The sequence below is a fragment of the Cyrtonyx montezumae genome, unplaced genomic scaffold (assembly GCF_038088225.1).
Source record: "Cyrtonyx montezumae isolate F1298 unplaced genomic scaffold, pur_monq_1.0 scaffold_5, whole genome shotgun sequence".
NCBI classification, from domain to species: domain Eukaryota; kingdom Metazoa; phylum Chordata; class Aves; order Galliformes; family Odontophoridae; genus Cyrtonyx; species Cyrtonyx montezumae.
Genome location: NW_027072056.1, coordinates 14,532,406 through 14,545,125, shown reverse-complemented (window position 1 = coordinate 14,545,125; position 12,720 = coordinate 14,532,406). Strand labels below are relative to the sequence as shown.

Sequence of the window (12,720 nt, the reverse complement as noted above, 5' to 3'; positions counted from 1 at the left end):
TTCCTGCTGCCCTCCCCTCCATACGTAGCTATTGCTTTACATCTTTCTTTTACTCTTTTAGGGTAGAGGTATGGTTGCACACGTTTGGTTTCATTAAAGCTGCCCCTGGCTGCTCCCAGCAGCGCAGTGCTGCCCGGGGCACCTTCTGCTGCCCGCCGCCATCAGCCATTTTCTGTCGCTGCTGTGCACAGCGGCAAATGGTCGGAGCGCGGCGGCGGGGCCGGGCAGCAGGGGGCAGCACTGAGCTGCGGGCTGCCCCGGCGGGAGGGGGTGGGGGTCTCCATGTTCAGCTTTTTATTTCTCTTCCCCCCCCGCCCCCACCTCAGCCCAGCCGGGCCCTTTGGCCACTGTGGCCCGTGAGTGAGTGCATTTTGTTCCCAAGCATCCAGGTTGTCCTGGCCCTGCTAGCAAAGACACGAGGTGAGAGCTTGGGTTGCTTTTTTTTTTTTCCAGTTTGAACTCTTCCCTTTTCACCTTTATTCAGAAGCTAAAATATCCACCAGCCCCACGCAGTTCCTGTTCCAGGTGACCAGCAGCACTGACAGATCTCTGCATGCAGCTCTGCACCGTCCCCCTGTGGATGGGATGAGTGCACAGCTGCACCCCCCAAAAATGACAACTGCCACCTCAAAGCACTCCCGATCCCTCCTGGAGGATGAGGAACAGCACAGCCCTGTGCACAGCCGTGCCCTCAGGCTCAGTCCCACAGAACATCACAAACACATCACCAGACATCCCCATTCACCCCCAGCACCACCACCAACAGCCGAGCTCAGGGCACCAAAGGGCTCTTTCTGTTTTTTCCCCTTCAAATCTTCAGCTTGTCCCTGCAGCCGAGGGGCATTTGTGAAGGGGAAGCGGTGTGGCTTGGCACCACGGTGGCTCCTTTGGCTGCTGTATGCCCCTTCTTGTTTGTTTTCTAACCTGGGGAACGTACAGAGTTGGAATGAATGAAACAGGCGCTTTTCCAAAACACATTAAGAAAAGGAGGGGGGGGGGTGGGAAAAGGCACTGCACAGGGGGACCTTTGAGGTAGTAGAAATTTTTTCCTTTCAATGTCTGGCACCAGAGAAGGAGAGAGAGAGAAGAGAGCGCACACGTGTGTGCGTTTTGCTGTGCATGTTCAGGGCTGTGGATGTGGCTGTGCACGTCTGCAGCACGCAGGGACACGTGGGTGTGCAGTGCTCAGCGACGGCAGCGTGTGCCCACCCGGTGTCCCCACAGATGACACCACCACGGAGGAGGAGTTTCAGGTACAAATACAGTCCCCCTTCTCTTCTGAGCAGTGTTCATGTGCACATAGACCATTGACCTACTTGGAGCAGCTTCCCCGGGTAGCCAGACCCTGAACATCCCGCACAAATCCCCTGCTGCCTCCCCCAGCCCCACCTGGAGGTGGGAACTTCTGCAGGGCACAGACTCCTCCTCTTTCTCTCCCTTTCCACTTTGTGCTAGGGTTTCTCTTTTTCCTCTTTTTTTCTCTTCATTTTCAGCAACCCCCAACCCAGCTGGAGATAGGCGAACCACATTACAGTACAGGAGCAAACACCATCACAAGCCCTGCCTGTGCCACAAGCAGAGGCTTGCTGCATCCTGCTCGTTGTGTCCCCACTCAGTCCCAGCTCTCCAGAGAGAAAGAGCTAAAGGACATTGAGTTTTCTCGAGCACGTCAAGTTACTGTGCACCAAGTCCCACATTTGGATCAAATCTGGAGGCAACAGTTTATGAACCACCAACATACTCCGGAAAAAACACGGCTCCTTGTTCATCTTGCTGTTCTTGTTCTTCACAATGCCAAACGTTTTGAAGCCCTCGTGCGCAACGGGCGATACCTTGAGGACCTCCAAGCACATCCCTAGGAAGACGTCGTCGATGGGGTACAGCTCCAGTGTCTCTGAGACCTTGTGCAGCCTCTTGGCCAATGGCCCATCCATGACGAAGCCTCCACCACCTGCGTAGGGCGGGTAGATGCTTTTGTTGTAGAGAGCACTGGGGATGTAGTACTTGTTCTCCTTCTTCCGGATCGGCCTGGCTTTGTAGAGGACATCCCCCACAAAGACGTCCTCTCCTTCCTTCTTGTCCTCCAGGAACTCCAGGATGTTGTCGGGACTCACAAATACGTCGTCGTCGCCTTTGAAGATGAAGCGGACGTTGTCGCAGTAGATGTTCAACCACTTCAAGAAGTGGACTTCTTTGAGAGTGAGATTGAAGAAACTGTCCAGAAAATCCCACTGCAAGATGTCCCCATAGATGTGGTTCTCATAATCCAGCAGCTTCTGGTAGTTGGCTCTCTCCTCCTCCTTGGAGGCCGTGCCCAATAGGAAGAGCGTCCTGACCTTCTTGCCCTCCACCTCCTTCTCTTTGCCCCACGTCCTCCGGATGGCCTCGCGGCGGTCGTGCTGCGTGATGATGGACTTGACCACGATGAGCAGGTAGACGTCCCCGCTGCACTTCTCGGGGTGGTTGATCAGCATGGGGAAGTAGCGGCAGTGCCGGTAGAGCAGGAACTGCTGGAAGTTGGGCTCCAGCCCTTTGAACCAGTCCACCTTGCTCAAGTTCTGGTTGGCCGAGCAGTTGGTAGTGGTGATGTCCCATGATTTCACCTGTCTCTCAGTCATGCCTTCTTCCTCCTCCTTGCCTGGAGCTTTCTCCTTGTTGCTTTTCCAGAAGGTGTTGGTGATGGAGAAGGAGTTGTCTCTCTTCTGTGTTTTTAGGGACTCAGGCACAGGCAGTTCCTTCTGCTGCTGGCCCTGCAGGAACTGGCTGGGGGCCATTCCCCTCTGCAGCACCGTCACCGTGATCACCAGCAGGAAGGACAGGCAGACTGTTTTGTAGATGGTCTTCCTCCTGTAGGGACGAAATGGGAGGTAAGGAGAGGAAACCAGTGTTGGGAGGCTCATCTGCTGGAGGACCTGAGGTCATCACGGGAAGCCACAAACCCTGCAGCCCAAAAGAGACCCAATGATAGCTGCTGCACACAGTAACCCCCCCCACAGCTGCTGCCTCGTGCACACCAAAACCAGGCAGGTTTGTGCCCCGGGCACCTGGCTGCCCCCCATCTGGCTCTGCTGCTCCAATTTCCTCTGCCCTTGTGTGCCCCAGGGCTGGGGACAGCACTGCGTTAGTAATCGTCCCAGGAGCCCTATGGTGGTGGAAAAATACCGAGAGGCTGCCTGGGAACCTGCAGCAACATCCTTGAGGTTTGCAGCTGGGAGCCCAAGACATCCCTGATAAGCTCAGAAAGCATGATAAGGATGTCATGGGGCAGGAAAACAGGAGCTGGCCACAGCTGTAAGAATGCACTGCAGGAATGTGCCCAAAGCAAAGGCAGTGCAGGATCCCCTGGGGCAGCCCCGACCTCAACAGGACCCAGCAGCACAGAGCTGTGATGTCCTCCATTTTCCCCACTCCTGCACCATGAGCACTTCAGAACTGATGTACAGCTAAATAGGTACACAGGTGAGCATACAAAGCACCCACACTTAAGTATACATTGCTTTACCTGGAGTAATTTGTAACAGATTCAGGAAACTCCCTGTCCCTGTGTGCTACAGCCTCCTACAGCACATCTTCGCCACTGTCACATCTCCCTGGGATGGGTGATGTTCACAGATGCTGACAGGGACTATGAAATGGGGGACCTCAAACTGGGAACTGGTGGGGTCCTGGCTCTGCCTTCACCCTCCAGCACAAGGAACGTTTTCAGCCTCATATTTATATGAGAAAAGCATGAATGCCAGTGGGGACTGGGAGAGCACGTGTGGAAATGAGCAATTACAGGCAAAGGGAGAGTTCCCACGTGGGCACTCACCTGAGACTGATGAGGGAGCAGCCCCAATTCCATCCCACTGCCTTTAACCCGCTCTGTTCCCTCCTCTAAGGTCATTCTCAGAAACCCTTTGCTCCCAATGTGGCAGCAGCTTTAACTCCTGCAGAATCAGAACCTCTCCCCATTACTTGTCCCACAGCACCTGGGCTCCTCTCAAAGTAACCCCACTGCACTGATCCTGGCCCAGGAAAAGCAATAGGGACGTGCAGACCCTGAACCGCAGCCACAGGTGATTCCCACTCCAAACCCAGCATTTCACAGGGACAAGGATTAATAGCCATGTGCAGGGCTTTCCTCACCTCCAGCCTTCTGCCTTTGGCTTCCTAAGGTGGGAATCACCTTATGGCAGCGAGACCCCATATGGCTCTCCCAGGACCCCAAACCCACCGATTTGCAGGAGGTGATAGTGAGGCATTGTTTGGGGTCCACTATGGCACGAGAATAGCTGTGCCCAGTCCCAGGGCCCTGCTCATGTCCCCACCATGTCCCCAGCAGCATCACCACGTCCCTGGGCACTGCCACCCCTCCCGGCTGGGTTACCTCCAGACCCAGGCAGCCCCACTGCGCTGTGACCACCGGTGGCAGTGCCGTCGAGGGCACACACTGAGGGCTTTGGGTGCGTTCCTCCTCGTTTTCTTTCCCAGGAAAAGCTCAAAGCATCGCTGTGAGATGGCCACAGTGCAGGGGTGTGTGGGCAGACCGGGAGGTGGGGAGGTCACCCTATAGGCAGCGATACTGCGGACCTCGAGCACTCAGAGGTCCCCGTCCCTCCTGCCCGTCGGGGCACACTGCCGCTGCCGATCCGCATGAAAAGCCCTTTGACCGCCCGAGGATCGCTCTGTTTGGCTTTTCCCGACCCTTCAATTAGAGGCGGAGGGGCAGCGGCAGCAGCACAGAGCCCTTCTGTTGGCTCTGCCAAGGGCCGGGGCATCGCCGTCGGGTGGAGAAACCTCAAAGCCCTCCAAAAGCAGCCGAGCGGGTCCCCGACCCGTTGTTCCCAACCCGCCGTCCCCCAGCTCCGTGTCCCCAGCCCTCCGTCCCCCACGCGTCCCCTCGGTGCAGATCAGCGCAGCGCTGGGATACTGAGAGCTGAACCCCTCCGGCACCGAGCGGTCCTGTGAGGACGTGGGGACAGGGGACAGCCTCCACCCCTTTCCCCCCTCCAGCACTCACCACTGGAACATGCTGGGAGCGGGATCGCGGTCCGTGCGCTCTGTCCTCTTCCTTTTCCTCTTTCCCCGGTTTTGCTTTCTTTCTTTTTTTCTCTCTTTTCCCTTTTCCCTCCCCTCAGACCGAGGTGGAGCCAAGGGGGACGGCCCGGCAGGTAGCTTAACTCTTGCCCTGCCCCTCTGCCCACCCCCAGCCGCAGCTCGTCCCGTCCCCAGAGCCGGGCTGGGGACCCCGCAGGATATCCCGTGGGCTATTTGACCTCCTGCCCCATCCCAACTCCACCAGCTCCTGCCTGGGGATCCACACAGTCCTCTCCACGCAAACGGTTCCAGAAAACCTCCAGGTCCGGCAGTGTGCGGAGGAAGCAGACCCAATTCCCACCCCCCCCCCCAACCTACCCCTACCCCCCTCTCCCTTCCCAGAGACAACGCTCTCCCTTCGTCCCACCGCAGCAGCTCCGCGGGGATCCCCGCCCAGCAGCACCCCGCACACTGCGTCCCTCTGCACCTTCCCCGGCCGTCCCCAGTGCCCATAGGACAGCCCGTGCGGTGGCCCCGGGGAAGGCTGAGCTGTGGGATGCGGGGTGTGCCCACGGCAGCTGCCAGAGCGCTGAGCATCCGCCCGGTTGGAGCGAGATGCAGTGCTTGTCTCCTATCTGCCACGTAGGGGTGGGGATGCAGAGAGGTTCGAGCCCATCCTGCACCAAAGTGGGGGCTCACGGCGGTGGGGGGATCCCACGAGAGACTCACCTTCACCCACGGCCCCAGTAGGGATGCCAAAGGAAAAACCCTGAAGATACAACAGCACAGCACCAGGGGGAGGGCGGGCAGAGCCCCCCAGGGGACACCGCGGTGCTGCTGATACCGGACAGCGCCGGGGAGTGCAGAGCCACGTGCAGGCTGGGGCTGGGCCGGGTGTGCGCGGCTCTGCTGCCAGCGGTAATTAAACACACAATTAGTGCCAGGTCTGAGGCCGCTAATGACAGAAACCTGCTGCCCTACACGATGCCGCCAGTTCCTGTTTTCAAGGCTGAATGTCAAAATGAAGCGGCGGTTTTGACCTCTGCTAAATGGGAAGGCTTGGGGCAAACGCCTCATCTTCACTGCCTCCCGGCTTAGAGGATCGCTTCACCCCGCGAGAGGAGGAAGCAAAGCAACCCCGTGGTGTTTTCCTCTTCTTTCCCTCCTCCGCACACCTCGCTGCTTCACGTCCTGCCCCAGAAAACTGGTTCTACCCGAGCAGCCAGAACCCCTCTGCCGAAAGCAAAACCCGAAGAGGTGAAACCCGGAGCTGCGTGTCCTCCCCAGCACTGCTTGAGGGACACGGACCTCTGCAGCTCAGCTCTGTGCTCAGGATGTGCCCCTGCCCCGTGTCAGCAGCACCCACAGTGGTGATTGGAGGGACAGAGGGGGACAGGGCAGGGGCAGGAGGTTGTGGGGCTATAGGGCATCGCTTTGGGGCTATAGGGCATCGCTTTGGGGCTATAGGGCATCACTTTGGGCAAAAGGGAAAATGAAAGGAGCGGGATGCTGCTGAAGTGTCTTGTTTTGCTGTTCCCCTGCAAAGCACAGTTTTGTTTCAAGGACCATTTGTTCATTTTAAAGCAATCCTGGATGAAATTCCTTTTTTTTACTTTTTTTTTTTTTTTTCATTAAGACTTGAGCTTTTTTTATACCACATATGCAGTCCTCACAGTGCTCCCTGTGGCACGCTGACCCAGCCAGCTCTTTCCCACTGGCACTTTGGGTTCTGTGTCCCTGGGAAAAGCCAACCCGACACTCTTGCTGTGGGATTTTCAGTCTGGGGGTTTCTTTCTCCTCCTTTTTTCTGCTTCCATCCTTTTCTGCCAACCAAGAACACACCCAGAAACCCGGCTCACCTCCTCCCAGTGCCCCCACCCGCTGTGTGGAGCCAGGTTTCCTCCAGGAGAGTGCACCCTGTGGGAGTCTGCATGAACCCCAACCCTTCGGTGTCCAGAGCAGAGCACAGGGCTCAGCCTGACCCACAGCAGCACAGTGACACTTTGGGGATTTTATGTTTTCTGTTATTTTTTTTTTTCCAGGGAGGTTTTTCTGCCCCATTGGGCACCCAACCCCCACGATTTGCACGATTTCTTCCCAAAAGGAAAACGAACCCTTCTCTTCTCTGGGGTCTCCTCGCCAAAGCCCACACCTTATTGCCCCTGAAGTGGCACAGCTCCGGGGCAGGGACAGGAGCCCCATCCACCCTGCACAGCCCAACCCGTGAGGAGAAGTGCCCCTGGGACTCCCGCTCCTCTCACTGTGGCAGTGCTGCATCCTTAAGCCCACAGCTGGATCCAGCTGGGACTGCCAGGGGCCCTTTGCAGACTTTGATGTGTTTTCTAGCTGCTGCTTGGCCGTTGCTCACGGGGAAAACATGGCTGGTGGTGGGGGGAGGGAAAATATTTCCCTGCCCGGGCAGTGGGGCGAGCCCCTCGTGTGTCTGCTGGGAGCGGGCAGCTGCCCGTTGTCGACCAGCAGCCACGGCTCAGCTCTGCCTGGGGGTGTACCCGGGCTGCCTCAGTTTCCCCTCCCAGCATCTCTGCTGCTTTTGCGCTCCTGTAGAGCCCAGAAGCCAAGCGGCGTGCCGCAGTTTTCCAGCAGGCTTTGTAGTGCTCCCAGGTGTCTCCACCCTAAAAAGGAGGCGGCTTTTCAGAGGGGGCACCGCACTTTGCTGGCCCGGGGTGGGGGGGTCCCCACCGTGGCCTGAGCCCTGGGCGAGGAGCACGGCGCCGGCACACACCCAGCCGCATTCCTGAGGTTTGGTTTCCATGCTGGGATGTGCACCCGACGGTGAAGTCATGCTGAGGGCTGCGGTGGCCGCTGAGCTAATGTGTCCCTGGACCGCAGTGGGGCTGCGGCCACAGCCCTGACCCTGCCCAAGGGATGCTCCGGACCACACCTCCCCAAGCCCTGCACCGGGAGTGGGGGATGAACCATGGCTCCCATTGTTCCTCGGCTGAGCTCCCTATAGTGTTTTCACCTCCATGCAGGATGGAGAGCACAGCCCTTGGGGGGCACTGCTGTAGGGTGAGAGCTGAAGCACCTGCACGGTGCTTGGGAGAGATGGGGAAGGACAGAGGGACGGAGAGCCTGCTATAAAGGGCAGTGTGGTGAATGAGGTGGCAAAGACACTTGTTGGCAACTGGCAGTGCCAGCACGTTTCTGCAGAACGGGGCACCACCGAGCCATAAAACCGAGGTGTGGCAGAAGGATGGGACCTGGGACACCACTCACTGGGGTGGCTGGATGGCTGCCAACCCCGGCGATGTCCTTGCTGTCCAGCCCCGCGTGCTGGGCTGCAGGCACTTGCGTCAGGAGGAAATAGAGTTGTGTGCCTTTACTTCAGTAAAGTTCCAACGTGTGTTCAGTCAACCGAAGTCCCACAGAGCAGCGCACCTTCCTGGCATGCCTTTCCCATTCAAACACAGCTCCAGCGTGGCTGGAGTGCTCTCCATGCACACCCTCCGCGCTGCCCCAGGGCCACGGGGAGCTGAACCTGAGTGGACACACGCCTGCTTCTGCATGTGCTCACACAGCCAAACCTCCCAACACCGCGTGCCATTTCCAGCCCGGCATTGCTTCACGAGACTGACCACCACCTTAGAGCAGAAAACCCTCCCACCATCCCGCTGTCCCGACCCCGCTGAGACCTCCCCCAGGCACCGAGCACCCAGCGGCCATTTATTCGTCAGCCTGATTTTCCAGGTGAAGCGCAGCCCCTCCAGCAGCGAGCTGCGCCTGCACTCCACACTCCCCTCATTCATGCTGCCCTGCAGCAGTGCTGCCTGCCCGCTGGCTCCGCCGCCGCTGACTCACCGAGCGCACACACTGAGCCCTTTCAGAGCGAGCGGCCCCGAACACTGCCCCACTCTTTCCCGGCCTCGGGGCCGTGCTCCCGCTGAGCCCCCCAGCTCTTCCCAGGCGCGGGGACGGCTCCGGGCTTCCATCCAAGAGGAGAACATCGGCGCTGCGCAAAGAGAGCGGCTTTCAGGGCCGAGTGCCGGTTCAGGAGGAGACACAGGAGAGCGGCTTGGCCGGCCCGGGGCCTTTGAGCAACATCCAGCGGCCCGACAGAAAAACACTCAAAAGAAAAATAAATAGATGTGTTTGAGAAGGGAAAGGATCCTGAGCTGCTAGCGGGACAACCCCTGGCTCTGCCCTATTCTCCCTCCTGTCTGTACTGGGCTTTGTCCTACCAGTGGGATGAGAGCAGCACCTCCTGAATCGGAGGGGGTCAGTGAGCTGCTCCTCCACCCGCAGCCCTGAGAAACTCATGTGCAGAACGGCTCTGAGAGTGGGCAGCACTGACACCGAGTGCCGCTCCTGCCCTGGGGACGTGTGCCCGTGGGTATCACACTGCAGTGCGCCCCAACACAGAGCTGCACACACCCGGAGGAGCAGAATGAGCAATCTCAGCCTCCAAGGTTGGCATCTGGAGAGGAATGTGCTGTGTGCGGGGCCGCCCTCCCCTCGGGTGCTGCTGGGTTTCGGGTGCCTCTTCAGCCCCAGCCTCCGGCAAAATGATCGTAACAAAGCCTGGCTTCATTTTAGCGTTTGGGAACAGGGGCACGGTCACGCAGCAGCCATGCTCTCAGCCTCCAGGCACAGCATCCCTCCGGCAGCAGAGAGCCCACGGGGTCGCGACCTCTCCGGGCCGTGCCCAGAACCAATTGGAGTGCGGGAGGGCGGAGGGGAGAGGCAGAAGAATGCGCGGCTGTATTGATGGAGGTTCTGCGTGACACCGGACAGCTCCGACCCGCTCCCACCGCTCCCACCTTCCTGCGGCAGCGGTACACGGCCGCGCTGCACAGCAGGGAACGGCCGACGCTGGAAATGACCTTCAACACCGCGGCAGGAAGCAGAGCAGATGCTGCCCGCAGTCAAACCGCGCTGCCAGGGAAGGTGTGGCTCTGGGAGCTGCTGCCGGGTGCCACTCCTCGCGGGGAGGGACCGAAGCGTGCTCCCACTCTGCTCTCCGTTATCAGCGTTTTGCCGGAACAAAAGGAAAACGTGAGCTGGGTTCGCTGCCCTGGGCTGTGGCGCGGGGTTGCGCTGATGGACGTGGAAGAAAAGTCACCCACGAACAACCCCCAGTGGCATTTCCCAGTGATTCAGTGCACCAAAATGACAGTGCTACCCTCTCCCTGGTTAAGAGCCAACCAGAAATAAGAGGTGCACAAACCAACCCCATCTGAATTGCTCCAAGAGGATCCACGCATCAGAACAGCATTAGGTAATACAGGTGGCTGGAGGCAGCTCCCACGCAGTCCTGCACTATGTGAGCTCAGCTGTGCTTCCCCTCCTGTCCCCGGGCACGGAGCACTGGCTCCAGCAGTGTACTTGGGGCAGTACCTGCCCTGTGGCAGCGAAGAGAAGCCCTTTTCCTCCCTCTGTAACTGATTTGTGCTGAGTAACGGGGTGCAGCCTCAACCAGCTCCTGTGGTACACGGCGAGGTTTGGACCCATACCTCTGTGCCAATCACAGCCCCTCCCATCATCTCAGCCGGCCCCAGCAAGGACACGCTTCCTCAGGAGCTGATTTTCCAGCTGGGACAGGGTATTCCCAGCACGAACCACGCTCACAGCCCAGAGGAAGGTCACTCACGGGAACATGTGGGCAGTGCCCGTGCCAAGCAGCAGCACCAAACCACGTCACTCAGAAAAGGCAGCCTATGGCCTATTCCTGTGCTCAGTGCAAAGGTGAGCATCATTAACAACGTGCTGCCACACTCCAGCTCCACTGCCCCAGGGTGGGTGGAAGGAGCGGTGCCTAACGAGGCACAGAGCTCTGATCCCTGGCTGCATGAATATCGATGGCACCCCATCCGACCTGCCCTAAACTGGTCTCATTACTAAAGGGTTTTGCATAAAGCACTGGCGTCAGAAGGCAAAGGTAATGAGAGATCGCAATCAGCCCCAGCACAAAAGGAAGGAGATTCCTGCATAATGCCGGCTGGAGATGGAAAACCTCTGCCGGTGGGATCAGGTCTGTGCTGCTGTGTTGCAAGAGCCTTTCCTGTGCCCCACGGCACGGTCCGGCCCTGCGGATAATTCCCATCATAGGAAAAAGTGGTGCCAAAAAACCCCAAACAAAACAAAATTTCAAGGGAGGGAAGGAAGGAGGCAGGAAACAACACAGATGCTCTCCAGAAAACTGCAGGATGGAGGCCAGATTTGGATGCAGGAGCTGCAGTGGGAGTCAAATCCTTCTGAAAATTGACATTTTAGGCACCTGAATTGGAACAAGCAGCTTTCCATGAAGGGCCAAACCATCCCCTGCACCCCATGAGGAGAGTGCTGTGTCCTCACTCGGGGGAAGCTGAGCTCGGCTGATGACAGTTTTGTGTTTCTCAGCAGCAGCAAATAATGAACATAATGAGTTACAGCACGGATCACAGAATCACAGAACAGCTTAGGGTGGAGGAGACCTTAAAGCCCACCCATCCCCACCCCCTGCCATGGGCTGGCTGCCCCCAGCAGCTCAGGCTGCCCAGGGCCCACCCAACCTGGCCTTGGGCAGCCCCAGCTCTGGGCAACCTGAGATCCGGATCTCTTTTTCAGTTTGGATCCCACATACAGATGTGTTACTCTCACCCAGCCCAGCTGTGGCTAAGCCTTGCTCTCTGCCCTACACGAACAGGACCTGGAGCCACGAAAGTGAGCTGAGCCAACAGGATTCACCCCAATATCAATTCTCACTGCTGCCATTTTGGGTTGGCCTGGGGGGGTGATGCACAGCACTGGCACTTCATTTGGTGCTAACGGTCCTTCTCCATGCTACCACCACCAACCACGAGCCCAAAAGGCAGCGCATGAGCAGACAGGAACAATGAAGCCACTTGTTCCCAGGGAGCATTCGACCTCTGCCAACAGCCAACCGGATCCAGATGAGGGCCGGGGCAGCCAGAGCTGTCCATGGCTGAGCGAGAGCAGAACCGTATCGCTTGGCACCGAGCTGCCACTGCCAGCACTTACATCTCATCCTCATGTTAGCTCCATTTTTCATCAGCTTTCAGAGCAAGAGGACCACGTGCTCGGAGTGAAACCTGGATTGACAGGGTGGGATTTTTCCTTGGGCTGAACATACAAAGCACCTCACGCATCTGCAGGATGAATGCCATCGTTTCAGGAGCCCACTCAATTGCCTCATTTACTTTTAGAATTAGCTCTCTGCATCACTAAAATGAAAGCAAATAAAGCAAAGCGATGCTTTAAGGACTTGCAAGATGAAAAAACAAATTGTCTTTGGAATTAAATACTGTGTGAGGTCATTCCCATTCAGAGTGAGTAAATCACTCAGCACTCTCCAAAGCTTTGGACATAAAATCACACCAGAACAGCCCTTCACGTATTTGAAGATAAGAACAAAGCAAACATTTAATGCTGTCACCTGGATTTCTGAGGCTTTTTCACTTTCATTTGCAGAAATTAACATCAGCATTACTTGGATGTTAAGCCAGAAATGAACCTGCAATAAAAGGACACATTCCAGAAAGTTATTCGATGTCACAGGGAGTGCCACTCAGCCTGCTGATTGCAGAGTATCAGGTCCTTCAGGAGCAAAGTTTGGACTGTGATCCTGCAGTGAACTTTGTGCCCTTCCTCTGCAGGGCAGGACGCAGCCTGGAGGTGGGAAGCAGCTTTGAGAGGTCGGATACCAAGCACGGTGCAGATGCCAGGCCACAAGGGCTGCTGGAC

General features: G+C 57.5%; 1 protein-coding gene across 1 annotated transcript; it reads right to left on the bottom strand.

Moving 5' to 3' along the window:
* Window positions 1-1,159: 1,159 nt before the first annotated feature.
* On the bottom strand, window positions 1,160-5,275 carry B3GNT7 (UDP-GlcNAc:betaGal beta-1,3-N-acetylglucosaminyltransferase 7). The gene is made up of 2 exons (XM_065748137.1): window positions 5,003-5,275; window positions 1,160-2,847 (listed from the first exon to the last, which is right to left on the bottom strand). The coding sequence occupies exons 1-2, from the start codon at window positions 5,011-5,013 to the stop codon at window positions 1,641-1,643; spliced, it is 1,218 nt and encodes a 405-aa protein (XP_065604209.1). The 5' UTR covers window positions 5,014-5,275; the 3' UTR covers window positions 1,160-1,640.
* Between the last annotated feature and the right edge of the window lie 7,445 nt (window positions 5,276-12,720).